Genomic DNA, 20729 nt, shown 5'->3' with positions numbered 1-20729 from the left:
GGGAGGGGAAGGGAAGGTGATTGTAGGCCGGTTTGATTCTTCCTTAAGTGGTAGAGAATGTCGGCATATAAAAACCAACTCTTCTTCTTATGTATATGCAAATATTCCAAAATACGGAAAGATCTGAAATACGGACCACTTCTGGTCTCGAGCAGTCCAGATAAGGGATACTCAACCTTTATCTCCCTGAACTTCAACCATTTTCCAGAGAAGGCAGAAAGGCAAGGTCTCTCCGTCTGCCTGGCAGCCAGCTATTCCCACCTGAGGTGGCTGAGCAGACTGCAAGCCGCTGCCCGCCGGCTTCCAGAAAAGCCAGAAGGCCGTGACCTCCATGACCGCTTAACAGCTGGCTCCCCCACCTGAGGCCGTTAAAGTAGAGAACAGTTAAACTCAAGTTAATGAATTCTTCTTTTCCAGTCAGCGGCCCAGAAAGCTTTTCTGAGAAGTGACTAGCAAATGTATAAAAAACAAACACAGAGATGTGAAACCGGGCAGGGTTATAATGGGGACGGGAAAGGGGTTAACACCCAGAGTCCGACCCAGAGCCAGCTGCAAAAGCACTGCTGTAGAAGGCCATCTTGTGCCAACTGAGGCACTAGCAACTTCTTTTTGTGTCAGTTTTTGTGTGTAAAAGAATATTAATACCTACCTGGGGGCCCTGTTGAGAAAGTTATGCAGTAATAAGATCCCTAGGAGTTCTACAAAAAATATATATTTGACAGGACTACATCTGAAGAGCATGGCTGCTAATTCAGGACATCTGTATCTTATTTTCCCTACATTCCGCACATTCCCAGAAGTGCATTTTCTACTACACATACCTCAAACTGTAAAGCCGCAGTTGGCCTCCGGTGGCAAGTGGTTTTCCTCCTTTGGAAGAACAACATTCTAGGAAGGGAAGCTTTCAGCGTTCAATGTACTGTGTGTGGGAGGGGGGACTGCCCAGGAAGGAGGGAAATATTCCTCAAAATGTGATGGGGGGGGGGTAGGGGGGATTGCTCCCTTCCAAACACACTGCTGCCTTCTTCTACCAGCATGGCGTAGTGGTTAAGAGTGGCGGACTCTAATCTGGAGAACAGGGTTTGATTCCCGACTCCTCCACACGAAGCCTGCTGGGTGACCTCGGGTTTGTCACAGGTCTCTCTCAGAACTCTCTCAGCCCCACCTGTCTCATGAGGTGCCTGTTGTGGGGGAGGGGAAGGGAAGATGATCGTAAGCCGCTTTGAGACTCCTTACAGGTAGAGAAAAGCGGGATATAAAAACCAACTCTTCTTCTTCTACAATTTTTTTTAAAACCACTCAATTCACATGTTTGCTCATCAAGATTTTCCAGACCCAGAGGCACCACACAGATGAATATAAAAACATAAGAAAAGCCATGCTGGATTCAGACCAAGGCCCATCAAGTCCAGCAGTCTGTTCACACAGCGGCCAACCAGGTGCCTCTAGGAAGCCCCCAAACAAGACAACTGCAGAAGCACCATCCTGCCTGTGTTCCACCGCACCTAATATATTCGGCATGCTCCTCTGATCCTGGAGAGAACAGGTATGCATCATGACTAGTATCCATTTTAACTAGTAGCCATGAATACCCCTCTCCTCCACAAACATGCCCACTCCCCTCTTAAAGCTTTCCAAGTTGGTAGCCATCACCACATCCTGGGGCAGGGAGTTCCACAATTTAACTACGCATTGTGTGAAAAAATACTTCCTTTTATGTTTTGAATCTCTCACCCTCCAGCTTCAGCAGATGACCCCGAGTTCTAGTATTATGCACGTGACAGTATTCACAAGACAAGACTGGCGTGACAGGTGTCTCCCAATAAAAACTGCATCAACTTCATCTTAAATGGAACTGGAGATCAGCTGTAATAGACAGTTTCAGTCTGGCTGCACAAAAGAAGGTAGTTACACACCTATCCAGGGGTTTGATGCAATGCAGCCCCTGGTATCACTCAACACCATCAAGGCAACGCTTAGCCCAGAAGATGACCTCCTGTCTTGACCTGGCTGACTCTCACTACTTTGTTTTTATTTATGCTTATGTAATACCACCATCTGCATTGTTTAACATATGGCTAATACTCAATGCATAAAGTATCGCTGCAACTGTAGTCCTATTACATTGCTTATCAGATGTCTCATCCTACTGATTGTCTTGGAATACTGTGTTATCTGCTTTGAGTCTCTGTGAGAAAGGCAGGCTGTATGTAAAGTAAATAAGAACAATGAGTCAATAAAGCATAACAAAGAGCTTTGCTGTCTAGAGAGCACCGTATGCAATCTGATCATATAGTCAATATTTGACAGCCACAATGCTGAGATTGTTGTACAGCTTGGATAAAATGTGTTGGTGCACAAGAGAGAAATGGAGAGAGAGAGAGAGAGGCGAGAAGTTAAATTAAAATGATGAACAGCAGTTTCGGAAGAGAAACGCAACTTGGACTGTTCTATTTATTTCTGTCGAGGGCTCACGGAGTTATCAAAATGGCTCCTTTAATGTCTGTGTGACCTGGATCGCCCAGGCTAGCCTGATCACATCAGATCTCAGAAGCTAAGCAGGGTCAGCCCTGGTTAGTATTTGGATGGGAGACCACCAAGGAAGACCAGGGTTGCTGTGCAGAGGAAGGCACTGGCAAACCACCTCTGTTAGTCTCTTGCCATGAAAACCCCAAAAGGGGTCACCATAAGTCGGCTGCGACTTGAAGGCGCTTCACACACACACACACACAGTGTTTGTGTAAACTAACCTGTCTACTACGTGGGCAAATGCCCGGAAAGTTTGAACAATGGAATGTTTTTTTCTGTCCAGAATGAAAAGTTTGTGCTTGTATAATTTAATGTTGATTAACAGTTCTGTATTCAGTAATCTGCATTTCAGAGCCTTGTTTATATTTGTGGTTTTTTTTTAATTTAATAATTTTTAAAGGGCCCCTTTAGAAGGCTGCTTCTTATGAGCACGCACACGCGCACACTTTTCTTGGTTACTGACTGGTTGGACAGACTCAGGAGACTGTCACAGATTTGTGCTAGCCAAACCTTCAATGCCAATGCGATATTGGTGTGTTGTGGACGGGGCTGAAATTGTAAGGCTGAATAATAGAGTTCTTAACTGAGTCTATTTACCCAGTAAGACTTCTAGCTAACTTTCTTGATGACAGAGAAGAGAATCCAGAATGAACTTCCAAGCAGAAACGAATCCGAGGACTATGGAGAGATTTGGGAATCCCTATTATCATCAATATCAATATAAGATAATGGGAGGGGACAAAAGGGGGGCAATTACAATTTCGATATATGAAAGGGCTGGCACCAGTTGGAGAAAGTAGTAACCCATTTGTCTTCTTTATGCAGATTTGCTTTGTCAATCTTGACTTTTTTTAAACTTTGCAAGCTGCTGTGTTCCCCTCACCAAAGCTAGAGCAGGTGGCCTAGTCATATTGTTAAAGGGAGAGAATGCTAAAAAGCCTTACCAACATTCTGCATTCCCTTTAACACCCAGGGTAGATTGTGGCATCAGTGTGCATTTAAAAACTGTCCAGAAACTTCTGCCAATTCAGAATACATCTCCTAGAGCTAGTGTGGTGTAGTGGTTAAGAGCGGTGGTTTGGAGCGGTAGACTCTGATCTGGAGAACTGGGTTTGATTCCCCACTCCTCCACATGAGCGGCGGAGGCTAATCTGGTGAACGGGATTTGTTTTCTCACTCCTACGCATGAAGCCAGCTGAGTGACCTTGGGCTAGTCACAGCTCTCTCAGTCCCGCCAACCTCACAGGGTGACCCTGATGGTCCCTTCCAACTCTATGATTCTATGATTCTAGATATGCTCCCTAGCCAAACAATGGGGCTTAACGCACGGCCAATTTGTCTCGCTTTTGTGCCTTAATAGTAGCGAATCTCCGTGGTCCACACGCACGACCGTCCAAGTGCTGCGCATCGGACCCACCTTAGTCGCGAATTAAGGCAAAAAAAACCGGGTTAAGCAATCCCTGTTTTCTAGCAATCTTTTCAGTGCTAAACCGCTACTTTTTTTTTATTTCGCCACATTACTGGAACGCCGGCGTGCGTGTAATCACACGACTAGCCCGCTACTAACCTCCTTTCGTTCAAGGACACGCCCCTTACTGGTCTCCCTCACATAGGCGTAAACTTGGGGGGGGCTCAAGCCCTCGAGCCCCCCCCCGAACTTGCGAGGGGGGACTGAGCCCCCATCCCAAGGCAAATGGCAGCTGAAGCACAGTCCTGTCCTACCTTCCTTTTGTATAGGCTGACCCGTTTTTTGTCACATTTCCTGGCCGTCCCGTCTTTTTAATTAAAATGCCCATTTTGTCCTGTTTTGAATAAGCCCAGCCAGTTGTGTTGCCTCGCCCTCACAACACAGCTTTATTTACACTCGGAAGGAAAAGGCACAACTTTCCAGCTTTGGGTGGAAGCAAAACATGGTCCGTCAATCTGATCAACGCGTTCCCATCCGCTGTGCTGTTGCGAGCCTCTGAAGTGGCACGCTGAAAAATGTACAAGGCTTTCCTTCCCCTCTCCTCTGGGCTGGCCACGAAGCAAAGAGGTGAAGTCGGGATGCACTAAAATGAATGACAGGCTAGCCGATTAGAAACAATGGGAGAGGATGCATAGCCTATTGAAGGAGCCTGGATTGCCAATTGCCTTGCATGAGCTCCATTGAAATACATTACAGCACAAAGTTGCAAAGAAAATGTGGAATGGATTTTCCAGTAAGATCTCTAAACCCAGAGCTCTGGGACTGGAATGACAGCCCATGGGACTAGCACAATCCATCCTGTCATCCACACCAGCTTCTACTAGTGAGTTCGTTTGCAATGCCTGTAAACTTCTGAGGTATGCTAGCTTCACCAGATTGCCGGTTTTCTAACATCTCAGCAAAAAAAAATACCCACATCTTTTTTTTCAGTAGCACCAACGCACCTCCCTCACTCTAGTATGCATTCCACTGCCCCACTCCAAAAAGCCATTTTATGCCTGAGAAGATCAATGCTTAACAGGTTGAGACGATGGTATACCGGAACGCTGGTGTTCCAAAAAAAAAAAAGGGGGAGAATCGCCCTTTGATTGGATAACCCCTCAGCCAATCCTTGGGCGATGTCACTCCCCTGCTATCCCGCACTGCGAACTATCCCACATTATATGGTTGGTTCAAACGCACGGGGAGCCTCCAGCAGCTACTTGTTTCAGACTTAATGTGGGATAGGCTGGCGTCATGCGTTTGATTATCCAGACTTAAATATTGTGGGATTAAAATATTGTGGGATAACAGAGGAGCGAACCAGGAACATTCTGCCCATGCGTTAATGCCCAATATCACTGGTTCTTGTAGGTTATCCGGGCTGTGTGACCGTGGTCTTGGTATTTTCTTTCCTGACGTTTCGCCAGTAGCTGTGGCAGGCATCTTCAGAGGAGTAACACTGAACAACACTGAAGAACAGAGACACTGTTCTTCAGTGTTGTTCAGTGTTACTCCTCTGAAGATGCCTGCCGCAGCTGCTGGCGAAACGTCAGGAAAGAAAATACCAAGACCACGGTCACACAGCCCGGATAACCTACAAGAACCGATGAACTCTGACCGTGAAAGCCTTCGATCATAATACCACTGGTGTTTCAAGCCTGAGATTCAGACCTCCTCTCTTTGCCAACAGCAGACAGGAGCAGAACAGAGAGCAACTGTTTTGGAGATTCCTTTTATTGATCGGTTGAGCTTTAGTATCCAGTTATTCCACTGGTTTAATTCCAGTGGGAAAAGTGGTGTTCACCCTCTCCTTACCTAGGACAATTTCACTAGTTATTTTGCCAAATGGACCGGCTATTGTGTACAGAACTGCCAGACGTTGAGGTGACAGGGCCAATCTTTTTGGGATGTAAAATGCCTCCCTGCCAGCAGCGGCACAGTAGAGTTTCAGCTACACAGAAAAGCCATTTCATCTTAGTTACAGAGAAAAGGGGGGCTTAAAAGACGGGTGACACCCCATTTGTGAAATACCTTCTACAAAGAGATTCATAAGACATCTGCATTACATTCATTGCAGAACCAGGTTAAGACCTTTCCAGTCTCCCAAGGCTTTTCGCATTGATTATAGTTTCTTCTGTTTGACTGAATTTTATAATTTTGATTGCATTGATGCTTTGAGTTATTTATTCACGTGGTTGTTTTGGCTTGATTTTACTGCATGCTGCTTCCCCCCTCCTCTTTAGAGAAGGAAAAAACAGCTTACAAATGTTTGAACACACACATGCTCCACCCCTTCCAATGGACAATATGCTGCCAAGAAAGGAGTTAATTACTACTGAGAAGGGACCTACGTGTAAAGGCTGAAATCTGGCTTGGCTAGAATTTCACCGATGATACGGGAAGGTCTTGGCTTTGTGAACTGTACCAAGAAAGAACTGCCCATTTCTGAACTGAGCCTCCCAATCCCTCATGGCCCCCTCCCCCACACCAACTGCTTTCCAGCACAGCTTTTATCTTCATTACGGAGAGACCAAGGGCAAATTAGCAAATCACAAGATGCCCTACAGCAGTTATGATTCCACTGGGATTTGAAGATCATCACTCCAGCAAGACACAAGGAAATGTTTTAAATGAGAGCTTCTGCCTGACCTGCCAAGGCCTGCAGGAGTCTGCAGCAGAATTCTAATGGTCCGGTTTTCCTCTGCAGAGAAAGAAATTCTACCTTCAACTCTGACATCTGTAAACACATGCACAGGATGGACCCACCACCAGTGGCAAATTAGCCCGTGCTCCACAGATGGAGAAGGGGAACCAAAAGGCAAAGGTAGGTGCCCCAATGCTGGAGAGAGAGGGACTGCATGGCTATTCGAAGAACTGAAAGAAAGCCCGGAAGGTACAGCTGCAGGAAAGAGACGGAGACCTGGCTTACATTCGCTAGTGCGGCTGTCATCGACAAGGGCCAGGGCCTTTTCGGCCCTGGCTCCGGCCTGGTGGAATGCTATGAGCACGGCCTGGCTGGGGGAGGGCAGATTAGAAGTATGAAAAATAAATAAAATTAAAATTAAATAAAGAGCATCTCAAATACTGCTGTATTGTGTGGCAGAGCACCTGAAAGAGGAAAAGCAGGTAGCATTCAAGCACATCTTCATCCAGCCTGGATCCAGCTCTGGTTGAAAGTTCCCTTCCCTCCCACTTCCAACTGGTGGGTGCCCCTCCGCCATGCCTGAATGCTGCTCAGCTCCCGTCCCCAAAGAACACTTCCTATTTCATTTTAAATTGCCTTGTCATTTTGATTCATATGAGCTGCTTTGGTAAGGCCAGACGGTAATTGCATCACTCACCGCAATGACTGAAGATCAAAGTTTGAATTAACATTTTGGGAAGACATGTGGGCACCACCAACTCACCTCTCCGCTTGCGTATACCAACTGACATGGAGTTGTGGGGGGGGGGGAATGACGCAACTGTGTTCCAGTGTGTCCTGCCCTTCACCCAAGTGGCAGACAATGAAATGGAGAGGCCAGTGCAGATTTTTAAACAATAAAGTACTGGGAAAATGTGGGTCAGCAGCACCCACGTATCTTCCTATGAGGTACAGTTGGCCCAAAGTAATTGATTTCTCCTTCATTATTGTTACTGGGGAACAGAAACGTGAACTATGGAATTGTGTTTGAGTCTGGAGGGAAACAACACGCACCAGAAACCTTAGTGATTCTTGAATGCATTTACTTTCAAGACAGGAATGTGCTGTTGTTCAGCTCATGATTTAAGAGACCGGCCTGCTTTGCCAGCTGTCCTGTATCATTTCCAATTTGCTCGGATCTTTTATATTATTAATACAACACAGCCAGTACAACCAGGATTGCCACTATTTGTATGAATCTTGATTATCTCCCCATTTGTGGGGTTTCCCTTTGGGGGCTTACCGGCTCTCCATTTTACCGTTTGTGCTGCTTCAAAATGAAACAGTGTGATGATCAACCACCCCATGCTGACATTGCTTCTGACCATAGTGAATCCTGCCTGCATACTATTGTAAGCTGCTCAGCTTCGGCACGTGTTGGCTCTGCGCACGTCTACATAGGGTTGGATTCAGTCAGCTTTTTCACTCACTCTCACTACAGACCCATCCTTACTACAGCCTCTGTCCCGTGTGCTTTTTATCCATGTGGGTATCATGATCTCTAACATAAGCCTTTTTGATGGCCAACAGGGACCCCACGCCTCCTTGTGGCATCAGTGGAAATTCTGATTGGCTCCACCCACACACGCACATGATGACTTCACAACATGTCAGATCCATAACTTAAGAACATAAGAAAGGCCATACTGGATCAGACCAAGGCCCATCAAGTCTAGCAGTCTGTTCACACAGTGGCCAACCAGGTGCCTCTAGGAAGCCCACAAACAAGACGACTGCAGCAGCACCATCCTGCCTGTGTTCCACAGTACCTAATATAACAGCCATGCTCCTCTGATCCTGGAAAAAATAGGCATACATCATGACTAATAGCCATTTTTACTTGTAGCCATGAATAGCCCTCTCCTCCATGAACACGTCCACTCCCCTCTTAAAGCCTTCCAAGTTGGCAGCCATCACCGCATCCTGGGGCAGGGAGTTCCACAATTTAACTATGCATTGTGTGAAGAAATAGCTCCTTTTATGTTTTTAATCGGTTTTGTGCTAGCTGCAATGTCTGTGTACATTTGCCTGAAAGTCCTGATTTGATTGTGGGTCTTCCAATGTGCGTGCACATGGGTATTAAAAGACACCACGATCAGATGAGCCTCCCTATTATATTAGGTACTTTGGAACACAGGCAGGACAATGCTGCTGCAGTTGTCTTGTTTGTGGGCTTCCTTAGAGGCACCTGGTTGGCCACTGTGTGAACAGACTGCTGGACTTGATGGGCCTTGGTCTGATCCAGCATGGCCTTTCTTATGTTCACAATTGCTGCACAAAGTGCCTTTTGAAATCTGTTCAGCCACCATAGCATTCTAAGTGACTCCAAACTTATCGGGACTTGGGGAAGGGATCTCCAACATTCTCCCAATTCTTCCAGAGCTATACAAATGCCTACCTTATCCCTGTCAACACCATATGATCAACTGTGCCGGAGTAGGAAATAATAGGTATACTGGTGGGTCCCTAAAAGTATATATAATTTCCCATACGCAATAGCTAGACAGCTTTATGTGCATCTGAGCAATGAGTAATTTGGCTCTAGTAACTTGCTCTTATTTCTATAATTCCTCAAAAATCAAGAAACTGTTTATTCAATTCTTGTGCCAGAAGAGGCCCAAGAGAGACTAACTGATTGATATCTCATTCTGGAGAGTTTCTCTCCAATCCAGACTGAGATCTTATTCCGGGGTTAATTAGCATTCCACCCAGAACTGCAAAGCTCATACGCATTCTCCGTTTCTGCCCTCTCCCAGCGCCACATTTTGAGTTAACTAGCTAACTATTTGGCTAATTCAAAAGCTCTGTGAAGTTCTAAAGAACCCTACAAAATGGCACACAGAGTGCTTGATTTCAGATCCCCCCCCAATCACCGACAGCTCCCACTCAAATTCTTTTGATGTTTTATTATCTTGAATTTGCAGGTAGTGACATTCTTGACTTTATCATCATTATAACAGATGCTATTTTCATTGCTTTCCTTTTCAAGCTCTCCCCGTTTGCCTGACCCGGTGGCCAAAGCGAGTAGAATCCAGCCATTAGGCTTCTAATAACTCTGGGATGGTGCTGTGCTGTCTTCCTGCCCGGCTTCTTCCCATTTCCTTTAGCGATTCTTTCTCCCTCCCTTCTCCAATTCCATGCACTATATAGCTCCTCTTGACCATAACCACTGAAAAGTTGCCTCCTCTCTCATTAGCTGCTTCTCACCTTAGTTTCCTGCCTCCTACACTCCATCAAACCTACCATTTCTCGGTTAGTTCCATCCTCTGTAGCTTTCCTTCAGCTAGCCTGCCACTTACTATTTCCTGCTTTCTCAGACAGCTTCCAGATTTCACAAAACTGATCCTCTCCCTAGGGTCCATGCCAAGTTTTAATTCTAGATATATTGTCAATTTGCTCTTCTTTCACAGAAGTTACACTGCAGGCATTTTGACAGTTTTGTTCCCTGAGCAGCTGGAATGTTTGTGAACATTCTGTGCCATTACATCAGATGAGCCAATCGGTGTCAGAAGCTTCACCACCACAAGCAAAACAATATACCTTGGGGCATTCATTCTTTCCCAGTGATGGAGTAGGGAAGAAAATGAAATGACTTCTTTGCTGTTGCTATGGCTGCTTGAAAAAGGGTGGGGTAGGAATCTTTCATGGCTATTTTATGTCATCCCAATAATGTACTTCAGATTCAGATTTATTATTAATACAGCATAAGCCAGTAAAACACGTGTCACTTATACAAAAGGTAAAAAATTATAGCGGTTCAACCAAAAACATTCCTAATTAAAATTTCCAAATAATTTATAATTTAATTTGCTGCCGGGAAGCTTCCCAACGGCACTGAACCCAGGGAAGGTAACACTTGTGCAAATGGCCCCATGTCCGCTATGACCCTTCGCCTTTCTGATAATTCTACAACACAGCTTTCCATCTTGCATTCCTATTCTTGTTCTTAAAAAAATGGAGCTTCTCCCTTTCCACAGACATGGACAGCTTGCGAGCATGTACAGACACCTACACAGATTTCAAACAGATCCGGAAAAACACATGGAGATACCCAGGGTGCAAACACTGCAGCAAGCTGTTTGAGTAACCAGCAGCTGCTGAACAATCCAATGAGAGACACATGAATGATTAACCCTTTGTTTGCTCTCAGCGGTGCATGTTCTGTTCACACCATCAGAAGAATGTACATGTCCCCCACCTGCCACCAGCCACCCCCGCCACCAGGCCATTCAAAAAGCTATGACAGAAGCAGCATGAGCCACGTAGGCGCTCTCTGTTGCTACTTTTGATGAATTTGCAAAGCCTCCCTAGGTAAGAGGATTTATCCTCTTCCTTGCAGTGCTTGAAACTTGGAGGACCACTAATATGGGCAAACAAAAGGAAGAATTTCCGAATCAAAATCACGGCCAGCTCTGTAAAGAGGTTAAGACAGAGCAGTGGTCTCAGGGAGCAGATTTTGGAGGACCGCAGCCTCCAGTGCATCTAGGAGCCGCAGCAGTTAATGTTCCCTCCCGCCTTGTACCCCTGGCATGTTTAAAGACAGCGTTGCAGGAACACAGGATTTCCCAAGTGTTTGGGAAGCTCTGCTGCGCACGAGTGGTTTTCTGCATTGCATGGGGTAGTGGTTAAGAGCGGTGGACTCTAATCTGGAGAACTGGGTTTGATTCCCCACTCCTCCGCATGAGCGGTGGGCTCTAATCTGGAGAACCGGGTTTGATTTCCCCCTCCTCCACATGAGCAGTGGACTCTAATCTGGTGAACCGGGTTGGCTTCATGTGCAGGAGTGGGGAAACCAACCCGGTTCACCAGATTAGCCTCTGCTGCTCATGTGGAGGAGTGGGGAATCAAACCCGGTTCTCCAGATTAGAGTCCATCGCTCCAAACCACCGCTCTTAACCACTACACCACGCTGGCTCTCTGGACTCATATGGCTTCCTAATTTTCTGGAGCTTTTTTTAAAAAAAAGAAAAGAAAAAAGAGACTCAGAGAAAGAGGAAGAAGAGTTGGTTTTTATATGGCGACTTTCTCTACCACTTAAGGGAGACTAAAACCGGTTTACAATCACCTTCCCTTCTCCTCCCCACAACAGACACCCTGGGAGGGAGGGCTGAGAGAGGGTGACTAGCCCAAGGTCACCCAGCTGGCTTCGTGTGTAGGAGTGGAGAAACAAATCCAGTTCACCAGATTAGCCTCTACCACTTAAGGGAGACTCAAACCGGCTTATAATCACCTTCCCTTCCCCTCCCCCTCCCCACAGCAGACACCCTGTGAGGTAGGTGGGGCTGAGAGAGCTCTAACAGAGCTGTGACTTGCCCAAGGTCACCCAGCTGGCTTTGTTGGAGGAGTGGGGAAACAAATCCAGTTCACCAGATTAGCCTCCACCGCTCATGTGGAGGAGTGGGGAATCAAGCCCGGTTCTCCAGATCAGAATCCACCGCTCCAAAGGATCTTATGCACCTGAAATGGAGACAACATTGGATCCAAAAGCTGCGGCTAGAGAATCCTCAAAGGCCTCTGCTCTGACAAACACCTATGCTAGGAATATGTCATGATATTAATTATACCCACTCTGCCGCTCTCCACATTTCTCCCCATTTGCCACTTAACTGCGAAGTTTTTTTTATAGACTTACTTCAAGTCTGCTGCTATTAAATTAAATCCATTGTAAAGGTGTCCTTCTGAGGCAACTTTCTTCAAGTAAGAGTAACTGTCCAGCTCTGTCGTCAAGAAGTTTGTCACAAGGGCACCTGTAAAGAATAAAGGGGGGGGAGATTTATAACCCGCTAGAATGATTTCTTCGGAAGGAAACTGACATTTCACCTCACTGGGCTTGCTCAGCCCCAGAGAAGGAACGAGCAAGCTCTAAGTCTTGCCACTGCAAAGCCTGTCAACATAAGCTCGATCAACCCTGTATGGTGCTGTGTGTTTGCTGCATTATTAAAAGGTTCACAGCACTGCATAATGTTTTATGCCCCCTTCCCGAGGGGCGACTCAGGAGTTGGTGCTGCACAGAGTTCCTATTAACATGCTTATTTAATTAAGGCCCTTTAACTACATATCTTCCCATTTGTATGTTATATCCAAAATTAGCAGCCCATTTCACCAGGTAATCTTTTACTTGTTGTTCTTCCATTTCATATCGCAGCAAGAGCTTATACATTTTGGCAATAACATGATTATCTTTTGTACACAGTTCTGTTTCAAATTCTGTTTTACCATCTTCAAAACCATAAGATCTTTTGTCGATTTTAAATCTATCCAATAGTTGAGCATAGAGAAACCAATTCCTGTCTACCATTGTTTCTTCTCTCGTTTCGTGAAAATTCTAACATATCCCAATATGTTATCCAAGCCAAGGTGGCTCTTATTTTGTTTTTCATTGTTCAGGGCTGCCGCATAAACTGCACGGCTATGCTCCTGCCATTTGAGACCACAACAGGGTTCGAACGTAGCAAACTGCCACTACATGAATGAGGCGGGGGAGGGGGGAATCCTTGGACTTGCATGCCTCCCCCCACTCCAGTTCCACTTTTTACAACCAACGATAGTTCAATGGTACGTCCAAAACCACAACCTGCGGTTTTGCAGTCTTTTCTACAAATAAAGGTTTTCATAACCGGATCCCCAAGGTCATTTGCCTGACAGCAAAAAGGGGAACCCACAGAAAACACAGACCTGCCCCCACGTGGAAGCTCTACAGCTATCCGAGTAAGAGTTTGTGCAAAGGGGGATCCTCCTGGATCTTCTGCCCCACAGCATCCCACTCTGTCCCGAGAGTCTCAGAAGTAACTTTTTCAAGGAAGGGAGAGTGCAGCAACGGCTGAAGCTGTTTAGCAAAGGTTAGTTTCATGAGCTCAGCTCTGTTCGCTGCTCTCATGTTCCAGATCATCGCTCACGATGCTGGGTCAGATTGACCTGTCCCACATAAAGGAGCTCTCTGTAGCCCAGCAGATGTATTGGAGGAGTCGACTGTGGCTTGAAACCGGAGCGGGAGGCTGCCCTGGATTTGGGAACTGGAGCTCACTCATGCGGGAACAAAAGTTGGCCTGCCACTTTTTCTAATTATTCCAGCGACAATTTCTATTTATTCCAGAGCAATTTGGAGCTGAAGCAAAACCTGCCTCTCCGTGTGCCCACCTTCAGAAGTGAGGTGGGTGGCAACTAAAGACAGGGCATGTTCTGTGGTGGCACCCCGCTTCTGGAATTCCCTCCCCCTTGAGGCTTGCCTGGCACCTACTTTTCTGTCTTTTAGGTGTCAAGCCAAAATACATCTTTTTACCCAGGCTTTTTAATTAGGGGTTTTATCTCACCAGCTTTTAAATGGTGACCAACAAGTCTTTTGGGGTCTAAGCTTCCAAGATTCAAAGCTCCCTTTGTCTTAATGGACGAGCCAGCTACTGAAAACCAACATGGATACCCTCTTCCTGAAACTGTTTTATAGCTAGTTTTTCTGCTGTTTTATATTGGCTTGTTTTATATTGTTATATTATTTCAATTGAAAGCTACCTTGAACAGGGCTCTGCAAGAGCAGCACAGAATTATATTCTAAATAAATAAATAAATACGATAGAAAGGTATGCATGCCCCCCCTTCTCATCCCATTCTCCTCTACATACCTCTCCCTTTGGCATTCTTGTCTATCTTTGGCTGCATGTAGTTTGTCAGGGCCGCCATCTTGCCTTTCTTGCTGATTCCAAGCCAGGTCCCGCCTTCTTTCCCTTCCTCCATATCCAAGCCTGTCAAAACAATAATGAAAATAAACGCCACCTGTCAACTCACCTTTATCCGTGAGTGCCTGGAAATTTTCAACTCAGTATACACACCTGAAAACTGAGAGCTAGGGAATGGTAAAGAGTCATAAAATAAGAAACAGGAGAACTCTTCTGCCTGTAAGAACATAAGAAGAGCCCTGCTGGATCCGACCAGTGAGCAATCTCATCCAGCATCCTGTTTCACACAACGGCGAACCAGCTGCCCCAGAGGGCTGATACACAAGGTGCAGAGGCCAAGGTTATCCCCTGATGTTGCCTCCTGGTACTGGTCTTCTGAGGTTTACTTCCTCTGAACATGGAGGTTCCCTTTCATCCCCATGGCTAGTAGCCAATGATAGACCTCTCCTCCATGCATCTAATTCCCTTTTAAAGCTGTCTATTGCCTGTGCCCATCGCAACATCCTCTGGCAGCACATCTGAAGATTTGCTGGGCACAACAGCAACGTCTGTATCCAGCAGCTGGTTCTGCATGGGCATCACATCAGAATGGGCAGATAAGGCATGGTATGATTCCTCCCCTCCCCAATCTCTGATCAGTTTTGTGAAAGGATATCAGGATGCGTGCATGCATGCATGGGGTGTGGGTGTTGCAAGAGGGTCTAGTCTACATCTGGAACAGATGTTGGCTGAATGGAGCACAGCTGGGACAGGCGAATTTTGAATGCTTCCCTATGTTCCAAATTCCCTACAAGTAGGTAACACAGAAGGAGATGGAATAGAATCTCTGTGTAATAGTGCACTGTATTTGTATGGAATTTTGTGGGGAAGCTTACAGGTTTCAGGGATTTTTCCCCCTATGGGGAAGCATTCCAAAGCAGTATTCCACCCTCAGTAGCCTGAAGCAGCATAGTCCATCCAATCCCCTCAGCTGTCTATCACCACTTTCTACTGCCCAAACATCTGAAGGCTCCAAACAGCCCAACCCTACTCATCCTTGCTGTTCTCATGAAACATGAAGCAATCTCTCCTTCCTGAACGTGAGAATGATTAGATGGACTTTGGATCAATCATGAAGATCAATTCCACAACTGATCCTTTGTAAGAAACTGATTACTGTCGTAACAGCGGGTTGTGATGCTGCGGATCTGTCCCACTAATTGTGGTACTTTCCCTTGGCCGAAGGAAACTTCCCAGATTGCAAAACGAAAGATGCAATGCCATAATCCAGGAAGCATAGCCTGCAATCGCAACCTAAATCACTAAACCTTTTTTCTTTGAGAGCCAGCGTGGCGTAGTGGTTAAGAGTGGCAGTTGGGAGTGGTGGACTCTGATCCGGAGAACCAGGTTTGATTTCCCACTCCTCCACATGAGCAGCGGAGGCTAATCTGGTGAACTGGGTTGGTTTCCCCATTCCTACACATGACGCCAGCTGGGTGACCTTGGGCTAATCACCCTCTCTCAGCCCCACCTACCTCACTGGGTGTCTGTTGTGGGGAGGGGAAGGTGATTGTAAGCCGGTTTTATTCTGCCTTGAGTTGTAGAGAAAGTCTGCATATAAAAACCAACTCTTCTTCTTCTTTATTTTTAAAAAGATACCGACAAATTGAAAGGGGCCCATCAAGAAGGGAAGCGACACAGCTGTCACTTTCAAAGCAGGCAGAAGAACAACTGCAACAACGTAAGAGGCTGGAGCACAACACAAACAAGGAGGGGGGAAAAGCTCAGCAAAGCCACAGAGGTCGGAGGAACTACAAACATTCCAATTATAGACTGATCTTATTAATTTATTAGAGTTAATGCGCTTGGAAGAAGATGCTGCCATAAAACATTGTCAATACCAGAAACTGAACCAGTTTCTCGTTAACGGATCAATTCCCAACCTTCATGTTGGTATTTCTGGGCTCTGTGAATAGATCGATTAGATAGGTTTATAACTGAATCTCTTTTAGAGTACACAGGGACTTTAGAATACTAGAGCATTGGCGATGATAACGTTTCCTAATTAGGAAAAAACACACAACAGAAAAAAATATACCGCACCATATTATTTTGTATTATATTGATAAAAATGCATCAGTTACTATTTGACTAGCTTTGTGTCAGAAAAAAAGGATCATTCGCTTTCAGTCTAAAGTCCTGGGATATCTAAAAGTGTTGCATTGCTATCTGTTGGGAGCTCAACATGCAGAGACATCAGGCAAAAATGTTAGACGTTACCAATAATGCATGATAATCTCATGCAGAGGACTTCATTTGGAGAACAGAAATGAAGTAGGAAGAAGCCATTTGTCACATAACTATAGCACATCAAAAAACCATAGGAAACCTGCTTTATATCAAGTAAAAACATCAGCACATCTGGCTCGGTATTATTTACTCTCTGGCTGGCAGCAGCTTAGAGGATCTTTCTGGCATAACCAGCTAAGGATATTAGACAGTAAGTGTCAGAAAAGCCCTTTCTCTGTCTGAGACCCTGGGCAGCTGCTCCTGACCAGAAAGGTCTATGCTGAGCTATCTCAAATGCTTCTCTGACTTGGCATAAGGCAACTTCATATGCTCATGGCTTTGTTTGTTGCCAGCAGACATCCCCAGTGCAAGCCCCAAGAGGTCAGTACTAAGGCATAAGAGATGCAAGCCTGTTTGATTGCATTTGCTTCTGTCTATTTTCATTTGAGACATGAAAGAGGGCATTATTACATAGGCTTACATACATAATAATGAAACCAGACTATTAAAAGCCCTTGAGAATATTTTTAATTCAATACTTTCTTGCTTCATGCAACCATGCAAAGAGCAGAGAGAAAGGTAACACACCACATCAAAACTGGGGTTAGGGCTGAAACGGCAACCACTCTATGACAAGCATTCTTATGTTTTAAGCTGTCGTGAGTCAGCCTGAACTCTCCTCGGAAGAAGAGGAGGAAGGAGTGGCAGAGAAGGGTGATGCACCGGGGGAAGTCTTACCAGGGCGACTGGACCATAGGTCTGAACCAGCAAAGACGACAGATACAGAAGAAGGTGGTACATATGGGGAAGGAGCAGAGGGACAGAGAAGGTTATCACCTCCAGACCCGCCCAGCCCAGTTAGAAGTCAAAGATCAAAGGTTCGGCTCAGTTTGCAGGAGAGGCGTCGCAGCGCGAGATTGCAGGCAATTGGTCGTAGGTGTTTTCAGGAGCCAACACCAGCAAGTGATGCAGGACAGCTGGCCCGGGAAGGGAGTGAGGAGGAATAGCCATAAATCTTAGGCCAATCAGTCAGTGTGGGAACAACTTTGCTAATTGCTGCAAGCTCTGCTGCTCGTGTTGAGATCTCTGTGCTCAGTATTATCTTGCGTAGGTGCCAGCTCCCAGCTCCTGCCCTTCTGGTATCCCTGAAGAACCTGGGAGGACCGAGCCTAGACCTTGATGCAAAGGAGCTCGTTCTGGTGAGTAGACCTGTTCCTTGTTTAGAGTGCAGCCTTGGTTACGCACTCAGTCCACCCATACTACCGGGAAGAGTAAACCGCGACAGGCTCTGCTCCCCCCCAGTACTCTCCATTGCTGGGAGTGGAGTCAGAGGCCAAGCACCTCCGCCTGGTCCCTGCCTGTATGCAACACAAGCTCTATGGTTTCTTAGTGGTAAAGAGAGTGGTAGAGAGACAGATCATCAGATTAGTAACTGAAGTTTGCCGTTTTAGTTTAATTAATATAGAAATTTATATGTGTGTGTACCTACTTTAAAGCAACACTTATTATTTTGGTAACAATTGCTATTTAAGCGCTTCCAATCTTTTCTATTTTTAGTCTGTAATTTAGAAAGATGATAAGCGAATGATTAAGATTAGAAAGTTGGTGAAGGGGGCATGAATTTATAATTAGAACAAAGCTCGGACACAGATGTAGCTATATTTCTGTTTCCCCCCCCCCTCATATTCCCCCTCCCCCCCTTTTCTTCTTTTTTGTATCCCAATATATGAAAATAAAAATTATTTAAACAAAAACTGGGGTTAAGCATCTCCCCATTTTTTTCAGGCTGACACTCAGTTAAAGTACAGTTTTTTTGGCACAGAACATATGGCATGTTCCTCCACGCAGTCGTATAAAAGGAGAGATAGTTCTGCAGAGGATCTTGGCAAGAATCTGAAGCGAGAGCCAGAATTTCGGAACGCAAAAGGAGCTGCAGTGCAGAGAGTGTGATTTATCCTCGCAATTCTCCCTGCCAACGACAACAGCATCAAGCATAAGAGAAGAGTCTTTGCAAAACCCTCCATCTTCCCGAGTCTCATTTTTATTTATGCACACAGCGAGGGCTGTGAAGTTACGCAGATGAAAGATAAATCTTCAAATGGAGAAGCGAGTGGACGACAAGCCAGGTAACTTTTACAAGTTACCCGGCAGGAGGATAAGAAGAAAAGCTGCCAAACTGAATCAACAAGTTTTTTTGACTGATTGAAAGGTGCCCACTCAGTAGGGCAGGAGATTAGTTAAAAAACAGTTATTTTTAATGTTAGTTCCTGCTTTGCTGGGACTTTTAAGGAAGCTGCCTTCTAGAAGGAGGAAAGGAAGTGCCCGCCTGCCACAGAGACATTGTTTCACCAAGAGCAGAGCTGTTGCCAGTGGCTCTGCCTTATCAACAACTTAATTGCAAACAGTAATTGTGAACTTTATCTTTTCATGTCTGCGAAATTGAGCCACTTTGGGTCCCTATTGTATGGAGAAAAGCGGGTTAAAAGTGTTCTAAATACGACAAATGCACAGGTATCTTTGGAAGAGGAATGCCATCAGGAGAGACGTTCCTCTTCCTCTCTTGCACAGACAAGGATGCCTCTTCCAAGATGGTGCCTGCTAGGAAAGCAAAGGATGCCCTTTTCAGAACCATTGTTTATTTACATGCAAAACTGTGCACCTTTGATTATTTAATGAAAAGGCACACTGTTAACCAACTAAAAGGCAGTTAAACAAATGGCAGGCCTACCAATATCTTGTGTTAGCCATTTGGGGGGCTTTATTTATAGTTGAAAGGCAAGGTATAAACGCACCAAATATTTGTTGCACAGTGGTACCTGTCAAGTGCTTTAACACGGAAGGCTCTTTGCATGGCAGGGCCAGAAAAGACATGGGGGGAGCCTGATGCAGCCCCAAGGAAACGGGGGCACATGGAGCAAATGACAGCTCCAAGGGCCAAGAAGTTTGAAACATCAACCTGAGATAGCACAGCCTTGGCTGGGGCAGAGTACTCACGTGAAGGAAGAATACCAGAATCAAAACAAGGCAGGGTCACTGCCCAAGAGGACCTCTCCATGATGGAGGAGACAGGTTGCTCAAGGAGAGAGCCACCATGTAGGGGTTACCATCTTCTCCTGATGGCTGTGGCCTCAAGACTGGTGATGAGCTACGTCTGGCTCCTGATATACCACATCCACTGGCAAAACAGAGTCTTTTGACACTTAAAGACAAACCTTGGTGAGGCAGAGCCTACTATATCAGATGCATATCGATTAGGACGCTTCAATGCCCAGTAGGCATTGGCTGGGGGCAACAGCTGTCCCTTTGGAAGCCACTCCCAGACGAGGGTCTCCTGATGAAACAACCAAGAGAGCTAAAGAGAAAGCTCTGCACTATTGGTCAGCCTTTTATTAGCAAACAAACAAGCTTCAGAAGCTCTTTCCTTCAGCCCAAAGCTAGTTTACTGTTCAGCAGCACTCATGCTATTAAAGGAGGAAGATGGGCATCTTTTCAAAAAGAGCATCTTTCTGTTATTCCTGCCAAAACCATGCACTGTGCATGTATGAACACGTGAAACTGCCAAGGGAGACCACTGGCCCATCAAATCTTCAAGGCCCTGGCAGTAGACCTTCAAGGGCTCAGGCAGAGAAACCTGCTGCCCTTTCACTGGAGAAAGAACCTGGGGTTTTTCACATGCACAACATGTAAGCTACCCCTGGTTTATGGCCCCTCCCCATAGGAAGCCCTTTATACAATGAAGTCCTCAACAAAGTTAAACCCTTCTGATTCCATTGAAGTCAGTGGGCTTAGAAAGGTGTAACTCTCCATCCAGCTCCTTATCTGCACCTACCAGGAGCTCTCCAGGCCTTTCCTGACACCCACTTCTCAAATATTTGAGCAGAAGGTCATCACATCACATTTATGAGAGATGAGAATCTATTCCTAAAGTATTTAACTAGAGTCCACACTACTTGATTTCAGATGTCGGAATTACTCACCACTATATAAAGCAGCAAACAAACTTCACAACCGCAATAAAGATAACATTTCAGAAAATGGCACCTACGGTTAACGTACGACTTTTTCCTCAACAGATGCTAGGTACAGATTCTGATAGCTTCTCTCAGAATTGATGGGGAGAAATAAAAGA

General features: G+C 45.6%; 1 protein-coding gene across 2 annotated transcripts in view; it reads right to left on the bottom strand.

The window, feature by feature from the left end:
* Positions 1-20729, bottom strand: part of TANGO2 (transport and golgi organization 2 homolog) — a 102625-nt gene that overhangs the window by 27765 nt on the left and 54131 nt on the right. For both annotated transcript variants that reach the window (XM_056859503.1, XM_056859502.1), the window contains exons 4-5: positions 14279-14398; positions 12295-12409 (exon numbers count right to left, since the gene is read on the bottom strand). In XM_056859503.1, coding sequence (XP_056715481.1) covers positions 12295-12409; positions 14279-14398 — 235 coding nt within the window. The remainder of the gene's footprint in view (positions 1-12294; positions 12410-14278; positions 14399-20729) is intronic.

The sequence above is a fragment of the Euleptes europaea genome, chromosome 13 (assembly GCF_029931775.1).
Source record: "Euleptes europaea isolate rEulEur1 chromosome 13, rEulEur1.hap1, whole genome shotgun sequence".
Lineage (NCBI taxonomy): Eukaryota > Metazoa > Chordata > Lepidosauria > Squamata > Sphaerodactylidae > Euleptes > Euleptes europaea.
This window is presented reverse-complemented; position numbering and strand designations above follow the sequence as displayed.